Source organism: Juglans regia, chromosome 5, assembly GCF_001411555.2.
Source record: "Juglans regia cultivar Chandler chromosome 5, Walnut 2.0, whole genome shotgun sequence".
In the NCBI taxonomy this organism is placed as follows: Eukaryota; Viridiplantae; Streptophyta; class Magnoliopsida; order Fagales; family Juglandaceae; genus Juglans; species Juglans regia.
This window is the reverse complement of record NC_049905.1, coordinates 5,324,588-5,349,259: the sequence shown is the minus strand read 5'-3', so window position 1 is coordinate 5,349,259 and position 24,672 is coordinate 5,324,588. Positions and strand designations below refer to the sequence as shown.

Below are 24,672 nucleotides of genomic sequence, written 5' to 3'. Positions count from 1 at the left end.
TGTACTGGTTTTTTTGTTAAAAAAATAAATATTCTTGAATTTATGTATTTTTTAAATAATGTTAAAAATGTTAAAAAAATATTTGAAAAAAAAATGCAATTACAGCGACTAGGTAGAAACCATCGATTCCAATAGCGTGGTATATAAATATATGATGAAATATTCTATCCATCATCTCACACACTAAATATTATATACTTTTTATTTTTTATTTTTCATATTAAGCATGTGGTGTATAGATGATGGATAGAATAATTCAATTAATTTAACAATAATAACATAAAATAAAATAATTTTTTTTTAAATATCTAAAGTATGTGATATATTAAATTACTTTGGTCACATCATGATTACACAAAAGTAAATATATAAACTAATGTAGTTTGATGTGATATATTAAATTATTAAATTATTTTTATTATAAAAAAATTTAACAAATTTCATAAAATTATGTTAATTTATGAATTTAGTTTTTATATAATCTCTTTCGATTAATGTAACCGTTTTTTATTATATGAGTAATGTTACATACAGTCGTGAAATACAAGTATTATGCAATCGTTTTAAAAAAAAATAAAATTTATTATTATAAAATTAATTTTCTTTTCATATGAATCTCTTATTTATTTTTTATTTTTTAAATAATTGTACAACACTTACCAAGTCAAGACCGCAACTACCATTTCCATAATTATACATTCGACGCGAGCCAAACATAATGCACGTTATAACACAGCCCACCTACCTGGCAAACTCTCTCCATTTCCAACTCTTCTTGTTGCCTTCTTCATCGTCGTCACCACTCGTTCTTGTTGATCTGAAACAGAGTCGAAATCTGTTATGGGTACCAAAAGCCGCCAGCTCCATGTATTCTTCTTTCCCTTTGTCGCCCCTGGCCATATGATACCAATGTTAGACATGGCCAAGCTATTCACAACCCGAGGTGTCAAAGCAACCATAATCACCACCCCGTTCAACGTCCCTATAGTTGTGAAAACGATTGAAAGAACCAAAACTCGCGGTAATGGCGTCGTCAAGATTGATATCCAAACCATCGAGTACCCGGCAGTGGATACTGGCCTCCCAGAAGGGTGCGAGAATACTGACTCCAGGACTATCCATGAAAAGATGACCAGTTTCATCACGGCCCCTGCGATGCTCCGGCAACCACTCGAGCAGCTACTGCAAAATCATGATCATCCTGATTGCATTGTTGCTGACATGTTCTTTCCATGGGTAATTGATGCGGCCGCTAAATTTGGTATCCCAGTGCTTGTTTTTAATTCAACCAGTGTTTTTTCTACGTCCGCAGGGGTGAGCATGCGACAGTACGAGCCTCAAATGAAAGTTTCATCTGATTCTGAACCATTCGTCATCCCTAATTTTCCTGACGAGATAAAGTTGACAAGGAGGAAACTGCCAACCTTCAGTGATAACAAATACGTTCAAGCATTATTTTCCGACTTCACGAAAGAAGTTGGAGAATCCGAGGTGAGGAGCTATGGGGTTGTGTTGAACAGCTTCTACGAGCTCGAGCCAGCTTATGCAAATCATTACACAAAGGTTTGCGGAAGAAAGGCGTGGTATATAGGCCCAGTTTCACTCTGCAACAAGGAGGCTGAAGACAAAGGTCAGAGGGGAAAAGAATCCTCCATTGATAATCATGAATGCTTGAAGTGGCTTAACACAAAGAATATCAATTCAGTTGTTTATATATGTTTCGGAAGCTTGGCTAACTTCAATGATTCTCAGCTAACGGAGATTGCAATGGGTCTTGAGGCCTCTGGGCAGCAATTCATCTGGGTTGTGAGGAAAGACAAAAAAGAAAAAGAAGATGAAGATTGGTTACCCAAGGGATTTGAGAAGAGAATGGAAGGTAAGGGACTCATTATAAGAGGTTGGGCACCCCAAGTTTTGATTTTGGATCATGAAGCAGTGGGAGGATTTGTGACACATTGTGGGTGGAACTCGATATTGGAAGGAGTGACTGCCGGGGTGCCTATGGTGACATGGCCTACGTTTGGTGATCAATTTCTCAACGAGAAATTAGTGACTGAGGTATTGAAGATTGGGGTTCCTGTTGGTGTTCAACAATCATATTTTGAAATGAGTGGGAATGATAGTCCTATCAAGAAGGAAGCAATAGAGAAGGCAGTGAGGCAACTCCTGGAAAGTGCAGATCAAGCAAAGGAAATGAGAAGCAGAGTCAAAGAACTTGGGAAGATGGCAAGGAGAGCCATTGAAAAAGGTGGATCATCTTATTCCCATTTGAATGCTTTAATTGAAGAGTTAAAGGCCCTCGATGGTTAGTATGTTGGAATGAACTAAGCGATGTGGATAATATCTCAACTATCTTTCTGCTTTGGATTAGGTTTTATTAAATTTTATGAGTCTGTTTTTGAGATTTCCTTCTTTAATTTTTGCTCCTATGTTCCTCTGTTATAAGTTAGTGTTCCTATGTTATAAGTGAGTATTTATTAATAAAATTGGACTATCGTTCAATTCTTAAAAAAAAAAAAAAAAAAAAAACAACAAAAACATCAAAGTGAGCTATCTTCCTTCAATAATTGATTTAATGGAATTTTTGAGAGCTTTGGCATTTGATTATATAATTGCAAATATAATTTTGCATAATATGACATGACTTTACATTAATTTGATTATTTCATTCAAAACTTATTTTTACATTAAATTATTTATCTATTATTTAAAATAATAATAAAATATTATAAATATAATATTATTATTTTTTATGTTTTTTTATTCTATTAATTTTTTCTCTAAAAAAAGAATTACATAAAAATATTAATATTATACCATACGAGACGTCTATAAAACAGTGAATGAGAGTGCAGCAAATACATTTTAGATATTTAATAATTAAAGGCTGGAAAGAGAGAAAATATTGATTAAAACATTATATATCAGATATCCAAAGACGAAAACAACTCCATGCAACTAAAAATAAAACCTACAAGGGCAAATTAAAGCTCTGCAAACTGCAGACTGGATGCTGCGGCATGTCTATCAACGATGCCTAGTCACTGAAACAAGGTGGGAAATATACATACGTACTTGTAAATCTAGCCACCTCTAGAGCTTAGCACAGTCTGACTTGCAGGGGCGCCCTACAATCCTAGATGATTATTTCAACCACTTGAGTAAATATACACACATAAATGTAAATAGTGTACAAATTTAGGAGTCTTATTAGTATTTTTTAAAATTAAAATAATAATATTTATAATTTTAGAGTGCGTAGACTCTTACACACTCACTTTGAAAAAAAATAATTAAATTTAAGATCCATTTAAAAAATAATTTTTAATAACAATTCTAATTTTTTTTAAAATAAATACGTGAGATTTATAGACTTTCAAATTTTATCTAATAAAAACAAAAACAAACTTATTTGCAAACTCTCTTATGGACAAACCAAGAGACACTAATTAATGATGTGAAAGTTGTAGATATCTTCGGCATAACTATAAGTTTAATTTTTTTTACAACTTCAATAGGTTTACAACAAATAGTATGCTTACTAAATTTAAAATCATTTTTTATTTGTTATTCTAAAAAAAAGTTTTAATTATTATTATTATATTTTCAACAACATTAAATGATTATAACTTTATTTAAGGTTAAATCATAAGATAATAGAAATATGATGATGAAAAGTCTTACTATTTTCAAAGATTAGGAGGGTAATACAGGCATGCCATCAATCCCTTTTTCAAGCATTGTCGTATGGAAAATGATTTATATACAACAATTTCACAACACATTTTATAATAATGTGTTAAATGAGGGGTAATTTTGTAAAATACTTTATAAAAATAATACTACTTTACAAAAATACTCTTATCTTATAATAGAGATTTTCTACTCATCTGCCGGTTACTCTTTATACACCACAAATTCGATGCCCGTCGGTGATGTGGCTTTGAAAAAAAAAAAAAAACTCATGCGTTTTACATTTATCCCTAAATACCCCAAATCAATCTATGGGTGGATTTTGAATTTTTTCTCCCCCCCCCACATTCTTCCTTTGCCCGCCTTCGCCCCTCTGCCAGCCTTCACCGATGTTCAACTCACGACCTTTAAAGTTGCACTACATCTACCACTGTCTAGGGCTGCCGATGAGAACGACCATCTGGGGCCACGTTTAGCTCACACACAGGTTTTCTCTCACCAAGCTGCTCCATAGTTCTTCATTGTCTTCATTCTGAGACGTGAGCAACACTCAAGAAAACAATAAATAAACAAGACAATAAGATATAAACAAGAGGAGGAACAACGTTGAGAAAATAATGGATCATTTATGACAAATACCATAAACTCCCATTTGATTGAGAAATCATTTTCGGTCTCTTCATCCTTCATGGACTTTAGAGCTTTCTTGTGTCTGTGAAATTAGGTCTCTACTAACGAACAAGAACTAATCAATTGAGGAGCAGAACAAATCTAGGATGAAGAGTTTGGCAAGTTTAGGATGAATTTTTTTAAAAAAAATATATATATATATATATTTGACATCAAGAAACCACACTGAGGAAAGGGATTTCTCAAAGTGGCTGGGCAACTAGAGATCACCGGGGAGGGGAATTTCTGTTCACGAATGAGAGGGGATTTCTCAAATGGGTTGGGAGCCGAACGACCGTCACGGAAGAGAGAGATGAGAGATTTCTCGGAGGGCGACTGGGGACTCATGGGGGAGAGATTTCTTAGAGTTTGACTTTGTGGAATCTATTTTCAGAGTTAGGGATTCACGATTTAACAACTGGACCGGATTTGCCATATCATAGGTGTGTGATCTCAAAACCGGACTAAGAATAGAATTACTCCTTATAATATTGTTGTGAAATATGTTGTAAAAATATATTGTGTGTTGTACTACCATTGTCGTCTACATGCATGACACTTTACCAGTCTTGTTTTCATTTATTCTTTTGTTTTGTTTTTGCTTTTTTTTTCGTGGGTATCCTAAAAAGTGCATAATTTTGATAAAAATATGTGCTACAAAATGGTAGCCAGCCAGAGGAATTCTAGGGACAATCGCCCTTGCGTCCCTATCACGGAATCGGATGACGTGGTAGTCTACCACATCAACTAGTTTTTTAGAAAAAAAACACAAATTGTTGTATGCAGAAAGGAGGAAAATCAAAACAAAAACACAAATTGTTTGAGGAAGCTTGCAAGAGAGCGTGAAACCAGAGAGGGAGATTTGACCAACTCTCATTCCAGCCTCTTAAGGAGAACCTCTCTTTGGACCTTCTTCTTCTACGTGAGTTTTCTGGCTTATCAATTTCCTGTATTTTACCCATTTGCTATGAAGTGGGTTGGATTTAATCTGTAAGTTTGTTGAGTCTTTTATATGTGTTTGGAAATGAAATTTTGTGTTTTGTCTCGCTGATTAGGATGTTGGGCTTGTTAGGGATGTTGAGTTTTGTCTAATATCAATGAACGCTTTGGGAGTTTATGAAGTCTTTTTCTTTTTATATGTGTCAGTATTTGTTCTTGAGGTAATTTCTTGTTCTATGTCAGCCTGTATTTTAATTATTTGGTTGGAGATCTTCTTCTCGGGTCTAGGTTCCTAGAACTATAAGATTCTGTGTTTTGCTTATTATTCAACTATACAATGTTTATGTGGACTGGAATTTTGAACTCATTTTATGGATCACCGATTCAACATCTATCCTAATGAGGAGTTGAAACAGATACATGTAAATGATCCTTGTTTGTCATACTTCCATCATAGCTTGCGAGTCAACGCTATTACTTTATCATAAGCAAGTTCGAGATGGTTTATGGATGTGATATTTAGTCTTGAAGTTCAAATATTGTAGTCAATCTCATGAGTTGTTAGCTGGAGTCCAAAGAGATCTCCCTCTCTGTAGGCTATGACGACAATGACCGTAACAATGGGATGGTGACCATACGTGGACTAAACCACCAAATTTTTTCAAACGCACAACGGCGATGAGATCTCCCTCTCTGGTTTCTCGCTCTCTTGCAAGCTTCCTCAAGCAATTTGTGTTTTTGTTTTGATTTCCCTCCTTTCCACCTACAGGATGTTTTTTTTTTTAATATTAGCTGTTGATGTGGCAGCTTGACACGTCAACCGGTTTTGCAATGGAGATGTAGGGGTGGTTGTCTTTAGAATTTCTCAGTCATAAATGACATAAAATAGAAAACAAAGGTTTGGTGGGCAATGTTTTCAAAAGCAGCTTTGTCTCATTCTATCATTATTATTCGACCATGTACCTATACATACTATTACTAAACTTCTTCCACTATCTCTTAATGGAGCAAGCAGTAGCAGCATTTTATTTGTTGAAGGAAACATCCTCCTCTACTCTGCGTTTCAACATCATTCTGTTGAATTCCCTCCTCTATGTCATACATATTATATATATATATATATATAAAGAGAGAGAGAGAGAGAGAGAGCATTGTGAGCTACAAAATGATCTAAAATTAGTTAATATTAAGAAAATACACTCAAGTCACCATAATAGTAATCACCATAATATGAAAATCATTTGAACACAATGTATGTGAGGTCTCCAGTCAGATATAAATTAGTTTTAACATTATTATAAGTGACCTGTTCTTTTGATATAAGTAGAGCTGTAAAATGAACAGGCTACAAGACAGGCAGCTTGAATTCGACTCAATTAAACTCGAAATTGACTCGAACCGAATATTAAATGGGTTAATCGTAAACCCAGAATTATACTCGATTATTAAACAATACAAACTCGTATAAAGCTTGACCGGCTTGAATAATGTTCATGAACAGACTCGTATTTAGCTCGACTCGTATATATTAGTACATATATAATACAATATATATATATATAATAGCCAATAGTTATAGTCCAATACAAATACTGTAAATTTAATTTATAATATTAATATATCATATTGATATATTTATCTTATTCTTATCAAATATTGAATTTTCGTATAAATTTTATGCTTACAAGCTATAGGCTATAGAATATAGTCATAACTTATTAACTTACAACTCATCACTTTAGATTTTATCATTCTATGAAGTATTGTTGAAGACTTTACAATATTGTTATTAATCTATCATAATATTATTATTAAAGACTTATCACTTATGATTCTATCTTTATATATTCTATGAAGTTACATCTATTTATGATTCTATCATTCTATAAAGTACTATTAATAACTTTTTACTAGTTTTTAATCTTATTACTTTATATATGATTAATCACTAGACTCTAGTAATATTGTATTCATAAGATTATATCAACTATAGTAATTTACATATTTAGTGTTAATATCTATTATTATTAATTAATAAGTTTATACTAGTAGACTACTAGACTAGTGTCTATTGTGTAGTGAGTCTAGTGACTAGTAGTAGTAGTCTAGTATTAATTGTTACATAATACATATGCATTATAACTACAAGAATAAATTGTAATACCCTGTATTTTAGTGTATTTTTAATTGAATGATTATTTGTTATTAATTTAAAAATTGATTCTCCTGTTTTAAATTTTCATATTTTAGTGGGTTTATTTTATGATTTTTAATTTGTAAAAATTAAATTTGACATGTTTCCTTAATATTAATTATTGTTATGCATTTAAATTTTTTTTCATATTAAATTAGTTTATTGTTGGGTTTAATTATTTTTATTTTCATTTCATCATTACGTTTAAATTATTTTAATCGAATTGCTGTTTTAAAATTTTTTTCGTTGGATCATTTTTTTTTTGTGATCCAGGATGTGAGGATTGGACCTCATTTCTTTCCATTTCCTTTTTCCTTTTCCTCTTTTCTTTTTCCCTTTTCTCTTTTTCCTCTTTCTTTTTCTTCTTTTTCTCTTTTCTCCCTCTGCTTCTCTCCCGCGCGACGCCACCCTCCCTCTCTCTCCCATGAGTTTTCCTTCCTCCCCCAGCCCGCCACTGTGAGCTGCCCATGACCGACACCGCCCACTGCCACAACTTCCCCTCTCGCCGACCATCATCCCCCACCAAGCTCAACCCTTAACTCGCCGCCGTTCTCCTACATACATGACTTGAAGCCACGGCGTTCCTTGTGCTCGCGCGCCACCTCCGGCCGCCATTTCTTCACCACTTCATCCTCGACCTCCTAGCAACCCAATGCACCCAACCCCAGCTCCGATCTGCCACCGGTGAAGCCCCACCAACTCCATTTCTGATTTGGACATTTTTGCACTTCAACCACCTTCTACGCCGCCAACCACGGCCAACCACCACCACCATTAGCTTTACCGACATCCTTAAGCCCTACCCTAGCAATCTCGGGTCTTGGTTTGTCCCCGTTCAAAAGTGGGTTATTGAGACTCACGGCCACAGTGCATTCGGCACTATTTTGTTGCTGCGTTGCCGCTTCTAGCACCTCCGTGATCTTTCAAAAATTATATTATAGTATTGTAAGTATTTTCCTAGAGAACTTTTGAGATTTAAATGTATTTTCGAGTTAATTCATATTTACTGTGAATTGGTTGGTTGTGCCGGACTGAGTTCGAGGAGTAAGGGGATCGGTTGGATTGGATGATGGAGTTGTTTGTGTGATTGGTTTATGCTATGAGATTTGTTGGTTGTTTCGGGTTTAAATATTGGTGTTTTGTATTTGACGTGGGTTACGGTGAATATTGGTGATTTTAGGAAATGATGATATATTTTAAGATTATGAAGGTTTTAAGTTTTGAGGAATTAAAATAGGTTATTTAAGAAGCTTAGACTTAAATATCGAAATCCGTGATTGATTGAAAACTTATGAAAATTACATGATTATTTTTATAGGTGACGATTTATAGTCGACTCGACATTTTTTAGGAAAATTCTGAAAAGCTAAGTCGTTCAGGTAAGCGGGGTTCCTATGCTAGATTTGCATGAAAATAAAATGGACTGAGGTTGATTTTTGAAAATATGCATGTTTTGTTATGAAAAGAGATTTGAACTACCTCAGTTATTTGTTCTGCATTACTCATGAGATTCTGTTTAAGAATAAAATATTTTCTGGCATGACTGGTTTAGACATGAGCTATTTTGCATTTTACTTCTGAATTGTGCAAAAGAGAGCGAATATGAAAGTTTGTGCATAAAATTATGTTTTGTGATTTCTGAAAATTCTATTCTGTTCTGAAGATGTTCTGTACTCTGATATGATGTAATTTCTGAAAACTTTTGGCATGACATTTTGAATCGGGATGTGGTTTGTAGATGGTGACCTATTTGACCTACCACGGGTGCTAATAGTGGCTTCTGTTTTGGTTGGTACCAACTGTTCTGTTTCTGGTGCACTCACTTTGGAAGCAAAGTGGTTTTCTGGTGGTTTTTCATGTGTGCACACTCGGGGTTCCGAGAATAAATAAGGGGAAGATTCACATTCTGTTTCTGCTCGGTTAGCTACCGAGGTTTGCACAACCCTACCACGGGAGTTAAACATGGCCTCTGATGTGATACGATGTTCTGGTACGATGGTGGTCAGTTATGTTATGCCAAAAGAATTTGAATAAGAATATTTTTGAACTTTCACTCTGATATTTTTGATAACATATTCTGACTCTGCATTATGAAACTAAAGTATTTTGTTCTGCATTCTGAAATATGTAAATGTTCATGTTTGCATACTAGTATATGTTATCTGCTACTGAGTTATTGATAACTCACCCCCTCTTATCTCCAATATTTTCAGATGATTTTTGGATATTTCAGCTGAGGATCAAGACTATGAAGAATTGGGTGAGATGACTTAAGAATAGAAAGTTTCCGATGAGTATTGGTATTTTTTATAATTATATTGTTGAAATGTGAGTTTAAGTGACATGTAGAGAAGTTGAAAATTTTTGGAGTTACTGTATTGGGGATTTTATATATGAGTATATGTGTTTAATTAAATTTAAAGTGTTTACGTTTGATTTGAAGCTTTTAGAAAAATATTAACAATGTTGGAGTTGATTATCAGGTAATATGAGTTAACTCTCCGGACTCTCGGGGGCGGGGCGTTACATAAATAATATAAGACCATGGGGTATCAATATTTAAGTATCAATATTGTAGTTAATATACGGTATTAGTATATATAATAGTATTATTATATTATACTAATTAATATAACTATAACATTATATTATGAGCACTAAATTATAATGTTTGAAAAAACATAATGTTAGACAATTTTATATAATTAAATACTATAAATAAATGCAGTTTTTTTTTTATAACACTACTTGCTAGTTTTATAAATTATAGTATATAACAACTAACATCTATTATAATTTATAGACTACAGTATTTTGTTTTCAAATAGAATATAGTAGTAATAGTTTAGTATTTAATTTTGTAGTTACTTAACTTACTTTGGTGTTGTGGAGATATTCAGGACTGAGGCCATTGGATCAAAAATCTATAGTGTGAGCCGTTGATTCCATACCCTAAAGCTAGGGTTACAAACTTACGCTCCTGCTTAGTCTTACGCCGTTTCATTCTCAACTCTCACTGTTTCACACTTTGACTCACTCCTTCAGACTTTCTCTCAGAGCCATTGAGAAACCCTAGTCTCCTACGCTTACATTGGTTAGCTCCTATTTGATTTTCATGGAATCAAGGGTTGAATAGCCTTGACTCTCGAAGACTTGCAGCTAGGGATTCTCAAGAGGCTGAGAGTGATACCGGCTGCAACTGCAAGAAACCTTAACAGATGCAGCCGGCGACTGTATTTTCGAGGAGCCGTGGTCGTAATCTCAGCCTCTGATATCACAGCCTGGCCTCAAAAAATTGGTCATTAAATGCATGCATTTATGACTCCCAACCAACTGAATCCCTGATTCTGTGGTTTGTGGTTCTCTAGTTCTTTGATTCGTTCGTCTATGAGTCGATTACCCAGGTTCTTTTCCTGTTTTTAAGCATTTGGTTGGGAACTCTTTAGATTTGGTCCATTTGGAGCCACTTATCTATTATTAACTTATCTGAGTAGTTTCGAAGATTTAATCTGGTTCTCTCCTAACTCTTTGTACATTGTAGTATTGTTACATTGTAGATCTAGATCTAATCATCTAAGTACACTATTGACTGTTCTGACATACTTCACACGTCGTCTATGCATGCTTCTGTTAGATTGTGACTATCTATCACTTTGATTGATAAGTTTATGCTTTAATTTTATTTATTTATTATTATTATTATTTTTTTTTTTGTAGTGGCAGAATATGCCTTGTTAGGTCCTTAGGCTATTTTGCTATTGTTTACAAATTACAATTACAAATATATGTTTCGAGTTTTATATTTCATATCTGAAAATTGTGAAAAAAATTCTTCTAAAGAGCTTTCCTATATATCTGTGCTTGAAGCAAAATTTAAAAGCCCATTATGAGTTTAACTTATTCTCCCGACTATAGATTTTCAATTTTTCATTTGCTTCATTGGCTTGTCTCGGGTTATTTGTATATATTGTTAACTAGAGTGTGGAGATTTGGTTCTGGCTTTATGTTCTTGCTCCTAGTATTTAAATATGCTTTCTTGAACTGGTTTTGGTTGATTATAAAATATCCTATCTTGCTCTTGCTTCATGTTCTTGCTTCAACCATTTAATTATGTTTTATTTAACATATCTTAGTTGATTAATCTTATCTAATATGTTCTATGTTTATGTTCTTGCTTAAAGTATTTAAATATGATTTCTTGAACTTGTTTTGACTGATTATAAATTATCCTATCTAGTTCTTACTTCATGTTCTTTCTTTAACATGTTTTGGCTGATAAATATGGTGCTTTCTTTAGCATGTTTTGGTTGATAAATCTTTTCCAATCTGTTCTATATTTATATTCTTGTTTCAAGTATGAAATAGTGCTTTGTTTAATATGTTTTGGCTCATAAACTTATCTAATATGTTTTATGTTTATGTTCGTGCTTCAAGTATGAAATGGTGGTGTGTTTAACGTGTTTTGGTTGATAAATTTTATCCAATATGTTCTATGTTTATGTTGTTCAGATGCCTTGCTTCTGAAGGCACATCCAACTACCAAGGCAAGGCTGTATATTGAAACTATTGGAGTCAAAATTGTTTGAATTTAATATCTTCTAGTTGATTAGTATCAATTGTATCATTCTTGCCTTCTTGAGGCACATTAAGCCATCAACGCAAGGCTGTATAACAAAATTGTTAAAGTCAAATTCTTTTGACTTTGACATCTTTTAGTATTATTACTTCTGGAGGCACCTTAAGCCATCAAGACAATGTTGTTTTGATTTTAATTGATTAATATAACCTATATAGTCAATGTTTATATGCTTATTTTATGTTTCTAGTTTTGTGTTTAAAAAATATTAGAACCTAGCAAATGGATGATCCTATGAATGAACTTGATCCGATGGAAGAGTATGAAAATTAAAACTCTATAGGGATTAGCTTAGTAGAGCCCATAGATGATGATGATGGAGACACTGCAAATACTGAGGCCCTTAATACTGTCTCTACTGAGGGCCCAACAGAAGTTTAAACAGTAGCCTATGATAGAAAGAAGAGAAAGTGGACTTCTGTTGTATGAAATGATTTTGTCGAAATTGAACGAGATGGAGCTAAACAACCTCAACGTAAGTGGTGTAAAAAAAATTTTAAAGCATTTCGATCAAGTTCTACGACTACACAACATATGCAATTACTAACTTGTTTGCCATACATGTGTTCTAAGAAAAAATAGAAAGTCTTAGTAGTTGAGTATAAAGAGGCAAATGGTAGCTTCACTGTCTCAAAATTTACCTATGATCATAGTAGGGTCCGAGAGCTTGCCTCTCATATGATACTTTACCATGAATATCCATTTTCTTTAATGAAGCATGTGGTATTTAATAAGTTTACAAGTGCAAACCGTCCATATTGGGAAAAAATGTTCAGGCTACTACAAAAAATGAATGCATGAGAACTTATGAGACTAAAAAGACAAAGTTAAAGGTTTCACTTAAACTTATTAACAAAGTTTATATCACAACTGACATGTGGACTTATTGTCAAAAACTTTCATATATAATAGTGACATGTCATTTTATAGATACTGATTGGCATCTTCAAAGGCTTGTGTTGAACTTTTGTAATGCGCCACCTCCACATAGTGGCCTTCTTATTCCTGATGTTTTAGAAAAGTGTTTCCAAGATTAGAGAATTGAGAATAAAATTAGTTCAATTACTGTTGACAATGCAAGTTCTAATGATGTTGTCATTTGGATCTTGAAAGATGATTTTAGATTGAAGAAAACATTGTCTATTAGAGGAAAATTATTTTATGTATGTTGTTGTGCACATATAACTAATTTACTTGTGCAATGTGGACTTGGGGAGATTAGGCAAATCGTTGGTTGTGTGAGAGATGGTATAAAATATCTGGTAGTATTAAAGAGTAGGCAAAAATAATTTAGTGAAACTGCAAAATAATTGCAATTGCCCTCAAAAAAGCTGATTTTAGATGTGCCTAGAAGATGGAACAGCACATATTTAATGTTGGATGTTGCAGGTCAGTTCAAAGAAGTTTTTCCTAGATATGGTGATAGAGATAGCAGTTTTGAATGGATTCCAACTGTTGAAGAGTGGGGACAAGTTGAAAATATTTGTCAACTACTTGTTATTTTCAACGAAGTAACCAATATGGTATTTGAAAGTAATTACCCAATAGCAAACTTATTTCTTTCTAAAGTATGGAGAATGCAAGACATCCTAGGAAAAAATAATAGAGATGAGAATGAGTACATGAAATCAATGGTAAGAAAAATGAGTGCTAAGTTTGAGAAATATTGGGGGGAGTGTAACTATTGATGGCAATTGCTGTGGTGTTAGACCCTAAATGAAGATGGTCCTGATCTAGGTTTGTTTGCCTTGAATTTATCAAGATTTGGAAGCTTTTTAGAATATTGAGTATGTCTCTTAAATATTGCATGAGTTGTATGATGAGTATATTTAGGAATACAATTCGACGCTTGAGGGACAAAGAGAGCAGGAAAACGCTCGAACTCTTGGTTCCAGTTGTTCCTCAAGTGCTGGGAGAAGTATGCAGAGTGGCCAATCATTATTTAAATCTTTTGTTAGAAGTGTTAATATAGTGCAACCTATTAAATTAGAACTAGACAATAATAGGGCTTAGATGCAAGTTTCGATGCCTTATTTGGCTACGCCAATTACCACAGTTAGCTCAGAATCAACATTCAGCGCAAGAGGCAAAGTTATTGATCCTCATCAAGTTTCATTGTGAACTAAAACTGTACATATGTTTTTATGTGAGTCTGATTGGGTTAGAGCATTATATGAGCTTAAAAGATCATCAACTAATTCTGTAAGTGTTACATTTATTTGAATTTTAAGTTGCTATTTTACTATTTTATACTTAATATTATTTATAGAAATACTAATTACTGTTTTTTCTTGTCAATTGAAGGATGTTCCATCAGAAACTCAGATTCTTTTGTCATAACCATAGGCAGTCCTGACTCAGATTCATCATTCAAGTGAAACTAATATTTTCACATTTTATATTTTTTAATCTGGTATGTATTGTTTAATTTATCAATTCTGCTATATACAACCGCCGGTGCGAAACCGGCACGGAACTGGATGACGTGGCACTGCCACATAAGTTGATTTAAATAATTAAAAAAAAAAGAAGCTCTCACTCACTGAACCAAGAACTGTCTAAGAGGGCCACTACTCAACAGAAAGAGGGAAAAAAATGATATAGCTCTACTTTCGTAATTTCTTGAAAAATATCCCTTTTCTTTTCCTTGATTTTCGTCTTCGTTCCATGTTGCTTTTGTGTTTCAAACTTTTCCAAACCAGCAGACCGTCGATTATCCAAGCTTCAAGCTGGTAATTGTTGGCGATGGTGGAATCGGTAAATTTCCTTTAGTGTATTCTTTCCTTCAAGATCTAACTGGTTGCCGTAATATAGTCTCTTTTATCTAGGGTTTTATTCCCTTTCTTTACCATTTTCATTATATAATTCTCAATTGAAAACACTCCAAAGGACAGATCTTTATGGTAGAACAAAAATTAAAAGCGACCTCGTATATAATAACTCAAAGTTCTTTAGGTTTAAGTTTTATTCTTTGTCATTTCCATATCGTGCAGTTGGGTTTGTATGTGATAAACCATTTTTTTCTTTTTTTAAAGAGTATGTGATAAATCAGTTACCTTTGACTTCGTTGTTGTTTTGGAACTCATATTGGATTGTTGACGATTTTGCTTTTTTAATTTTGAGTATTTGAACAATGCAGGAAAAACAACGTTTGTGAAAAGACATCTTAATGGGAAGTTTGAGAAGAAATACGAACGTAAGTCTGATTTCATCTTTTGGGTTATTTCCTTGGTGGTAAGGAAGGATTAAAACCTTGTTCAGTGATGTGGTACGAGCCTGAGATAGCAAGGTTTGTGGGTCTTGGGTTCGAGGAGAAGAGGAGTAGAACCATGTCCTACGGAGACTGCTCTGAAGCCGCTTCGTGGCTCTAGTGGAGAAGACCAAGTGGGTTTGTGGCTCTGGTGAACTTCCTGGGAAAGACGATGGGAATGGGGAGAAGAGGGCGAGGGATCGAGCGAGAGAAAGTGAAGGTGATATGTGAAAGTGAAATATACAAGGGGCTCGGGACTACATTTCAAATTTCAAACGACGCCGTTTTCAAACGTGCCATGTAGGACACGGTTCCGCGCCAGTTCCCCAAACCGGTTGCAAGTAGATTTATTCTTAATTTATCTTATTTGCTATCTGATATTTAAACAGTTTACTTTGTAATATTTGGACAGTTTGGCTATTCTATCTGATTTTGTTTGGGGTGATATAAGTCATGACAATTCAGGTAATTTTTAAGTTCTAACTCCTCACAATCCAAATTTTCTAAATTTTTTTTAAATGACAAATTAAATTTTGTATTGCAAACATCCATTGACAATCTTACTAAGTTAAAAGTACTTAAGTAATGAATTGAAATGAGATTCACCGACTGCCCCTCTCTCTAAACCAAAACACTCTCCCTTTTCTCTAACTTTCACTACAGATCCGGCTAGAGGGGGTGGGAGCTTTGGCTCCCTTCCCCCTCCCTCCCTCTCTCCCCCTTCCTCCCCCTCTGTGTAGTGCTCCATTTTGTGTTTTTTAAGGCCAAATAAGGGTGAATCGCAGATCTAAAACTTTTCGACGACAATAGACTAACACGCGCCCCTCCATGATGTTGCCCAGCCTGCTGATCTTCAACACCATTGGAGCAGCGAGTAACTTGAACACATGGTTTAAAGTTCTCATAAACGTTCTGCGAGTGGCTCTCACACGCCACCAAAAAGCTCTTTGCCAATGCTATGCACGGCACTTCTGGGGTCTGTGAGTTTGAGACTTTCAAGATCAACCGTCAGTTTTTCTCCCAGAGTAGCGCATGTACTGCATGCGCCACAGCAGCCTCTTGGAGCACTATTTTTCTGGTTTTCACAGTGGTTTCCCATTGTATTTTATTTTGTGTCTTGTCTTTACTTTTTAGAAAAATAAAAATCCAAGAAATTGTGCCTTCGGACCTTAGTCCAAATGGAGTGGTCCCCCCCTTCTGCTTAAGCATACTTTTGGTGGGGTTGGTGCACCCTACTCCGCTTAGTCGGGGTATGGAGTTTTGTCACCTGATTACTATTAACTCTGTCATGGACAGAGCTATGCACAATAGATCTCTTAGACTTTGGTCTTTAGAGATCTGTCGTCTGGACTAGACTATGTCAGTCACGGAAGTGTGCTAGGAAGCTATTAACGTTTGTAACTAACTTGTTTTTAAGTCAAATTTGTATGTCCTCTATTATGAATGGATTGTGGCCCAAATACATGCTGAATATAAAATTGTAAATGACATTAAACAGGCCCAGGGCCCAGGGCCCATAGCCTAGGTCCTTCATTCGGGAACTGTGACATCTGTCTTGTCTGAAATAATCCAACTTGTTTGGTCACTTGAGAAATAGAAATATTTGGCCACAAATTAATTACACAAAACTAATCTCATCATATTGTAGAGTTATTTTTATTTTAAAATAGATCTGACTAATCACATGAAGTCACGATAATTTGTAGAATTATTTTTATGTAATCCTTTTATTACTGTAGCTCTCATGAGAAAATTAGATCAGAGCTCTCTGTGTTTATGCATGGTTTCAGAGTATTTTTTAAGACCATGATAAGGTTCGACCAAAGTGACAGCGTTTTTTGTTTGATTAGCAATCTTTAAGGGGCATGTGGGGAAACTCATGCCAAAGAGATTGATTTTTCTTGACTTACTGAAAGGTAAAGTTTGCGTCTTACTATGTTTTGTTGCTTCTAGAAGTTCGACAGAGTATTACACAGCTTAAAATCTAACACCAATATTTCTAATGATCTTATCTTGGTTTATTATTAAAAACCATAGCAGCAATAACAATTCCAATATTTTTATTGTTATTATTGTTGAATCGTGCCAATTGCTCCCTTAGACCAAAATAGAATCATGAATTCAATGACTATCTTATTTTCTTTGTTACTGGGCAGCCTACGGTAGCAGCTTTTAAATAGCCATGAATGTGGAACAAAGACTACCACTTTGGGAGAAGTATTAGGCTTAGAAAGAGAATTGCTAAAAGAAAACTTATAAACTGACATGGTTTAACGTAGTAGGCTACATCTTTTGATAAAACTTGTTCACCATTCTGCTTCAATTTTGAGGCTTTGGGAACTGCTGAAATGGTTGCCGACTTGGTGCTGAGCAATCCAATCCTGGGAGAGTTGGTAGTGCACATCTTGCTGTTCAAGGCCAATGTTGGTGATAAAATGAGAGCTAGGGCAGCTATTATAACCAGGTTTTGAACTGCAAGCCTGCAGAGCAAGAGTGCATCTCAGTTGGAGTGGGACTTCACTTGATGAGGTATTACTCTGAGTAAAATGTAAGCCAAACAAACATTAGCAAAAATGAACAAAACCATTTGTACCGAGGTAAAGTACCTGTCAAATAAATAAATAAAATCATCATTGTGTGAAGCACATTGGATATGTTTGACATGTCAAATGGATATGCTGTTAGGAATCCCCTTTCCTGTCATGCCGACTTGAGATGCAATATTGGATGTATCTGGGTATAAACCATTGAATGGAACTTTTGCAGGACCCCATCTGTTCTTGAGCTTGGAATCTCCATTGCGGCTCATAATTTTCCCCTCTATCTCTTTAAGTGTGCCATTGAACTTCTCAAATTTATGTCGAACCTCTTCATTATCTGTCCACTCGGATGGCCTTTGGCCCAAGTACACTTCATCTGATGTGTGCCATGAGAGGACCTCCACTAATGCTACACCAATGGACATTTCAAATGTGTCAGGCAACATCTTAAGATAGTATTTGTCTGGATCCTTGAGGAATTCAGCATATTCAAATGTTCCTTCCTTTGGAATGAACTTTCGACATAGTGTGGGACGATTTAGAGGGTAACCGGCATATGTGTATTGCCCAAAGTTCACCGAAGCATGGATTGCAGATGCTATCCATATGAGAATTGTTAAAGTCTCTATTAGGGTTGAGCATGTTGTCATTTGATACCACCATTCCTCGTGGCACTTATCGCCATGACCTACATATTGTATTTCCCACCACCATGCTTGGAGTTCTGAATCAGTCTGGACAGAATTATCGTCTTTGTAGAAGATTGAGCAAAACTCTGTGACCCATGTCTTGATGGCAGTCCATATCTCAAGTCCATCTGCTCCATAGGGATAGTCCTCAAAGAGTAGCTGAACTCCAGTGGGATTGTCTGGATCTGCATCTTCCAGGGCCATACCTCTGGAGGAATTTTTCCATGAAGATCTAATTATCAGAATATGGAGGTATAGATGCTCTCTAAATCTGAAAAAAAAAAACATTCCCTAGGTTGCATCTGTGGCAGCTGTGACGTGAGAAAATTCCCACACTGTTATCTCATATCCATAGATCCAGCTAGAAGATCTCATAGATTACCAAGAGAGGAAGTCGGGAATTTTAATGGCAAAGCAACAAGGTACTGGCAAAAAAGAATGAGATTTCCACTTGTTCTAGATTATCTAGCCAATTTACCTTGCACGCATGGAAAATCAATGATAATTTCGTGGAATACCTTTTAAGTAGATCAGCAGGAAGGCCCTGCTCATCAAATCTCCACCCCTTGTAAAGCTCAGAAGACAACTCCATGGAGACTTCACCAGAAAATAATATTTTCTCAAGGATTCCTCCAGAGTTGATGAGGATTCTCCGAGCCAATGCATTTATGTGCATGGTGTCTTTGAAATGAGGATTCAGTAAACGATGGATTGGATGCATCTCACTCAACTGCCTTCTAGTGGCAATGATGAATGGTTCGACTACTGCATGGGTTTGCAGCCTAAAAAATGCATTGGATAGAAACAACTCACAATGTATATTTTCATATATATATATATATATATATATATAAATCTTATTGGAACCTGGTGTCCGGAACAAAGTCCAGACTATTTCCAGATATATTGTCACATGTATGTACAACAACTTGCTAAGTACCTCTGCACATTATTAGGTAGAGAAGCATATAAATAGGAACTGTTAAACTTGGGTGCACAGAATTGCTCAACTCACCAATGGCTGATTAGGTGATGATAGACAGAATCGTTAGTTGCAACATGAGCTTTAGCAAGCTGCCACAGTGCTGCTTCAGTCCCCTGACTTGATGGAACAAAAACCCTATTGATCTCGTTGCCATCATTCGAGTCAATCAAGCTAAGTTCTATTGCTATTGGCTTTAGCGTGCCATCACTCCTTAAGAATAGTAGTGTTCGAGATGCATAAACACAAACACCCTTTGTGTTTATTCTGCTTATATATGGCATCAGGTAGTCATGGTGATCTAAAATGAATAGCCTCCATAGATTCATTGCCTGTGAATTCATTGGAAGTAAAAAAAGAGAAGTCATGCTAGAGAACTGACCTCAAATATTTACTTCTTTCTGATCCAACAATTATACCCTTTGCTATTATTTTTCTCAAAAATTGAATCAGTAGATTTTTTAGATTTCAGGCCTACACTTTGGGCTTAAGTCTGTCCTTTGAGGCCAGATGCTCTAACCATTCTGTCAGATTTAAAACTACGATTGACGGGTTATATTGCATGCTGCAAGTAAAACTACTGCTTAGATTAGTGTTTTGCTTTACCTCAACAACAGTCAGGTCATCAAGGTTATGCTCTATTTGTGATCTCTTTATTGAACTTTTCACTCCATTTTTGTCCTGTGGCGGAAATACCTGCAAGGTCAAGTCATAGTAAACATTTCAAATCGGTTAGACGTACTCATATTACACTTACATTATACCTGACAGTAGTGAAGTTGCCAACCAGTAAGGCTGAACACATCTAGCCTGAGATAATTATTTTAGTAGTTGAAAATTTTGAATCAAGAGAAAGAAAGTCTTGCTTTAAGGCACTGTTGTAGATTTATTTTCAACGTATATAAGATGCTGAAACATTTTAAATATATGGACCTTAGCTGACAATTGCTTAAGCCTGGCCCATAAGGGTAGTGGGTACCTCCAAGCACTGGATTCGTGTTGGATTAGTTCCAGCAAGCATCTGGCGCCCAAACTCCTCATCATCCAACCATGCCATTCCATTTTCTGATAATAGAAAATAAAGCCAAAGATGAAAGTGAAAACTTTTGTCTATTGCACTGTATAGATTGATGATGTGGTACTCGACCTGCTATAATTTGAGGCAATGGAAATTTCATTGGGTTTTTCTTGCTTGCATGAATGACTTCTCTGTAGAGCTCTTCTGGCACCCCTTTCTTTAGAATCCCTTTAATCCATTCTTCCACTGCATGGCTTCTATTGCTAGAAAACATTCTGTGTGTCTCTTCAAATGTGTGAAAACTACTAAAATCTTGTTGGAATAGTGATTTTTCCTCGGGGCTTAGGAAATGTATGGTAGCCTGGAATGAGTTCAATATAAATGCAGATAGTTTCTTGGGGCTGAAACGCTCATCTGGAGGAACATATATATCCAAGTTGTCTTTTCCCGAATGACTTTCAGTGAAAGGATCTGCACAGTAGTAATGAAGAAGTTGCAATATAATTTCGGCACTAGTGGCATAAAGTTAGTCATGTGAAACAGAAAGGGAAAAGGAATTAGGTGCGTTAAAATTTGTCACATCATAGAGATAGAACCATGAATATGTGAAACCTCTCGTCTAGACATAACATACCACCAGGCATACTGTGCAACCCGGTTTCAAGTTAAACCTCTTTCTTTTAGCCTAATCCTTGTGTCAGTTAATTCTCTCCATTGTGCTCCAACTTCAACATTTTGGTAGGTTAAGGTGTTCTGACCTCATAATTGTAGTCACTATGCAGCACAGCAGAGTGAAAATTTGATTGTTTGATTAAGGGGTTAATAGGCATTGCTAATGCAGGGTAATAGGCATTGATAAATGCACGACTAATTATCAAATCCTTCCAGTCGGAGGACACATCCTAAATACCACTAACATAATAGAATTTGATTTGCTAGAGAAGTTTGTAATTAGTTTCTCTTACAAATTAAATTTTATCATGTCATTGGTGTGAAGGATGTGTCTTCTATATCGACTTGCAAACATAACTTTTCTTAATTACCTGGTCCAATTGTTTTGCCAACCATCTGAGATAAGGGAAGCTGCATACCTTCATTGCTGGGAGGCCGACCCGTTCTTAGTCTACGAGGATATGGATGTGACACAGACCCACCTAAGACAGGCCTCGTATGTTTTCGACCTTTGTCAGGGTTGCCGAGATCATTATAGTAGTCATAGTCGTAGATTCGATCCCATTCCTTCCTCTCTCCAATCCTCTTTCCTCTCAAGCTTTCGAGTTCGTTCTCCCTCAGTTCCATTAGACCACTTGGTGTCTGGTTTGGAAGATAACTCTAAAATAGCAGCATTACTGTTGTTTAATTGCATCTAAGAGTGAAAAAACAGTCAAAGAACCTGAATGTCTGCCATTACTTACTGTGTTTGAGAAAAATACTCGATCAGCTTTAGTCTTTTTGAAAGGGTACATCCAAGAGTTGCAGTCGAAGTGGATGGTCTGATTAAAAGTTTGGAGAGATGCTGACTGAATGAAGAATTTATGCTTGTTTTGGCTTTTTATGACCAGAGCTCCTGGAATTCCAAACTCTGGATCTACGTGCAACTTCACTTTATAAGTTGTGGTTTTTATGCCATTTATTGTGTTGCTTTTTCCATTTTTGAGGTATGCACTCTCGCTCAACCTCCCTCTGCCAGATCCTGTTGGACGTCACATGAAGAAAAACATATAAATGCTATTGTCATGCGTGAGAAGTAATTCTGTGTGGTCTTAAAAGAATAATGCCTCTGAAAATTTGGTACTTTCTAATGCTATAATGATGCTTGAGCTGCTTTAAAATAGGAAGAAGGGAATTGAGGTAGTAAACCAAAAAAACATTGGGACAAGTGAAAATATATACCAGGATTGTCTTCAGTGCAACTACAGACGTGAACCGAGACTGATTTTCCAGGAACCGAGTGACCATGACGGATGATGACAACTTCCCCCTTGATAACAGATGCCTGGCGCCGGCGTTGGTGTTCCATGCTTCTTCTTCTTTCTCCTTTTTCAGATTAAACTCAATATTTGTAGTTGGTGCCTCTCAGAATGACTTGATATGATCTCGGGGTATGCCCGCATCTGCATGCATGGGCAGATAAAACTACTGAATCATGTAGATTTGACAATATTTATAAATCTGGAAAAAGTTGAACGGCCTGTTCTTGCCTTGGTTTTCTGCTATGCATCTCATTCCTTCCTTGCATTTTAGGTTTCTTGTATAGTACTTAGAGCTAAAATGCCAAAATGGGAAATTGAATATACACAGGAAAAACAAAAGAAAAAATAGGATACCTTACTCTCTGCAGTCTGCTCATTCAATAAGAAGATCAAGCTCAGGTGCAGTGCTCTTTTTACAAACTTTGCCTGAAAGCAAAGTTGATTGCAGGAATTAGCTAAACAAAAAGGAAGAAAATTTTCAGACAGTACTGAGCAAACAAAGATTCCACTGGATGGAAACTGTAGGATAACGAGTGGGAACCAAAACTCTAACTAGTTTATTTTTAAAGTTGAGATTAAAGTAAAAAAGTTGAATAAAATATTGTTAGAATTTATTTTTTAATATCATTTTTATTTTAAGATTTGAAAATTTTAAATTGTTTATTTTATTTTATGTGTGAATTTGAAAAAGTTGTAATGATAAGATTAGAGGTTTTCAAAGTTTTGAGTTTTAGTCTTGAAAGCAAACCAGCCCTGCAGTTCATCTCTTTCCTGCGCAATTGACAAATTAGATAAGATAGGTAAATATGAACAAGACGGTTCTATAACAAAAGAATTATTCTATTCTCAAGTCAGTGTGTAGAGCACACCATTTGATTTGTAATATTCAAACTTTAAAATTTATCTTCTAAATCAAATTATACCATGTAAATACTTTATTACGCGCGCTTTACACACCAGGTTGAGAATAGAATTTTTCTAATAAATATATTTTTTTCATAAAACTATAAAATAGCATGATCATCCATCCTTTAAGAGGTTTCTATCAAAAGTGTGTTACAATAATAATTTTTCTTAATCTTAATCTAGGATATATGCTATTTGATAAAAAGTTATATATATAGCTGAACTATGTAATATATCAATTTGTATATAATAAATTCCGGTTTATTTTATTTTATTTTTTATTATTAGGAGGAATTTCATTTTGTACCCCAAGTTTTTGCCCATTTTTCAAATTACATATATCATAAACTACCAAAACTAAAAATTTTGATATCTAAAAATTACCAATTTCTTCAATTCGCACCTCAAATCCAGTTGATTAATTAAAAATTGTGAAAACCCTTTAATTCTTAAGCATATTTTCCAAACTTCCCTCTCAAAACTTAATAAGAAAATAATAAAAATAAATAAATAAAAGTTGACCAACGAGTAACAGTCTGATTTGGGCCGTCCATGTGGTGGCCCAAAACTGCCCTAATGGTGGTCATCCACGAGTTCCACCTTACGTTGGTGACCCTTTAGCTTAATAAGTTTATTATGTATTTTTATTATTATTTTGGTGTAGGTAAAATTTTAGATAATTATAATTTATAGAGCACAATTTAGATAATTTACTCTAATGATTATGAAATTCAACCATTAGTTTATCTTATGAGAAGACCCTGCTCCGTAATCGTATGCCCCCCCGTCCACTGCCCACACATGGTTTTTTTGTGTATAATATATATTTATATATATATATATATATATAATTTGGCTGGGCTAGCCCAGGCTTGGGTGTGCGGGGTGCAGAGGGGGCCTGAGCCCAAACTGCCTCTTGCCCCCGTTGGATTTTTTTTACCTGCAGGCGGGATTGCCGCCCAAGTGAAGCCAAGGTGGTGGACGCGGGGTGCTGGGGGCTAATGCCCTGCCACGGCGCCGCCCACACTACGGGGCTTGCACAAATAATTATTGCAATACTGCATGATGAGACAAGAGTGTACAAAGAAAAAACTCTTTTGCTAGTAGACAATTTCATGTCATTATAGCCATAATATAAATAGAAGATGACTGCAGCAAAATCATTAAAACTCAAAAATTAAGG

At 35.2% G+C, this 24,672-nt stretch overlaps 2 protein-coding genes across 2 annotated transcripts; one reads left to right on the top strand and one right to left on the bottom strand.

The window, feature by feature from the left end:
• The first annotated feature begins 744 nt into the window (after nucleotides 1-744).
• Nucleotides 745-2,458, top strand: LOC108986797 (scopoletin glucosyltransferase-like). Its single transcript, XM_035690375.1, has one exon. The coding sequence runs from the start codon at nucleotides 841-843 to the stop codon at nucleotides 2,308-2,310; it is 1,470 nt and encodes a 489-aa protein (XP_035546268.1). The 5' UTR covers nucleotides 745-840; the 3' UTR covers nucleotides 2,311-2,458.
• Nucleotides 2,459-17,527: 15,069 nt separating this feature from the next.
• Nucleotides 17,528-22,748, bottom strand: LOC109019281 (linoleate 9S-lipoxygenase 5-like). The gene is made up of 10 exons (XM_035690446.1): nucleotides 22,504-22,748; nucleotides 22,026-22,303; nucleotides 21,702-21,942; nucleotides 20,740-21,081; nucleotides 20,572-20,657; nucleotides 20,199-20,288; nucleotides 19,626-19,924; nucleotides 19,129-19,392; nucleotides 17,988-18,818; nucleotides 17,528-17,861 (listed from the first exon to the last, which is right to left on the bottom strand). The coding sequence occupies exons 1-9, from the start codon at nucleotides 22,628-22,630 to the stop codon at nucleotides 18,047-18,049; spliced, it is 2,499 nt and encodes an 832-aa protein (XP_035546339.1). The 5' UTR covers nucleotides 22,631-22,748; the 3' UTR covers nucleotides 17,528-17,861; nucleotides 17,988-18,046.
• Between the last annotated feature and the right edge of the window lie 1,924 nt (nucleotides 22,749-24,672).

Excerpts from the sequence above, each read along its gene's own strand:
- LOC108986797 (XM_035690375.1), top strand. The coding sequence starts at position 841 with ATGGGTACCAAAAGCCGCCAGCTCCATGTATTCTTCTTTCCCTTTGTC.
- LOC109019281 (XM_035690446.1), bottom strand. The coding sequence starts at position 22,630 with ATGGAACACCAACGCCGGCGCCAGGCATCTGTTATCAAGGGGGAAGTT. Across the intron at positions 21,082-21,701 it reads TCGGCCTCCCAGCAATGAAG|ATCCTTTCACTGAAAGTCAT; the intron begins GTATGCAGCTTC and ends ACTACTGTGCAG. Across the intron at positions 20,289-20,571 it reads CACGAATCCAGTGCTTGGAG|GTATTTCCGCCACAGGACAA; the intron begins GTACCCACTACC and ends TTGACCTTGCAG.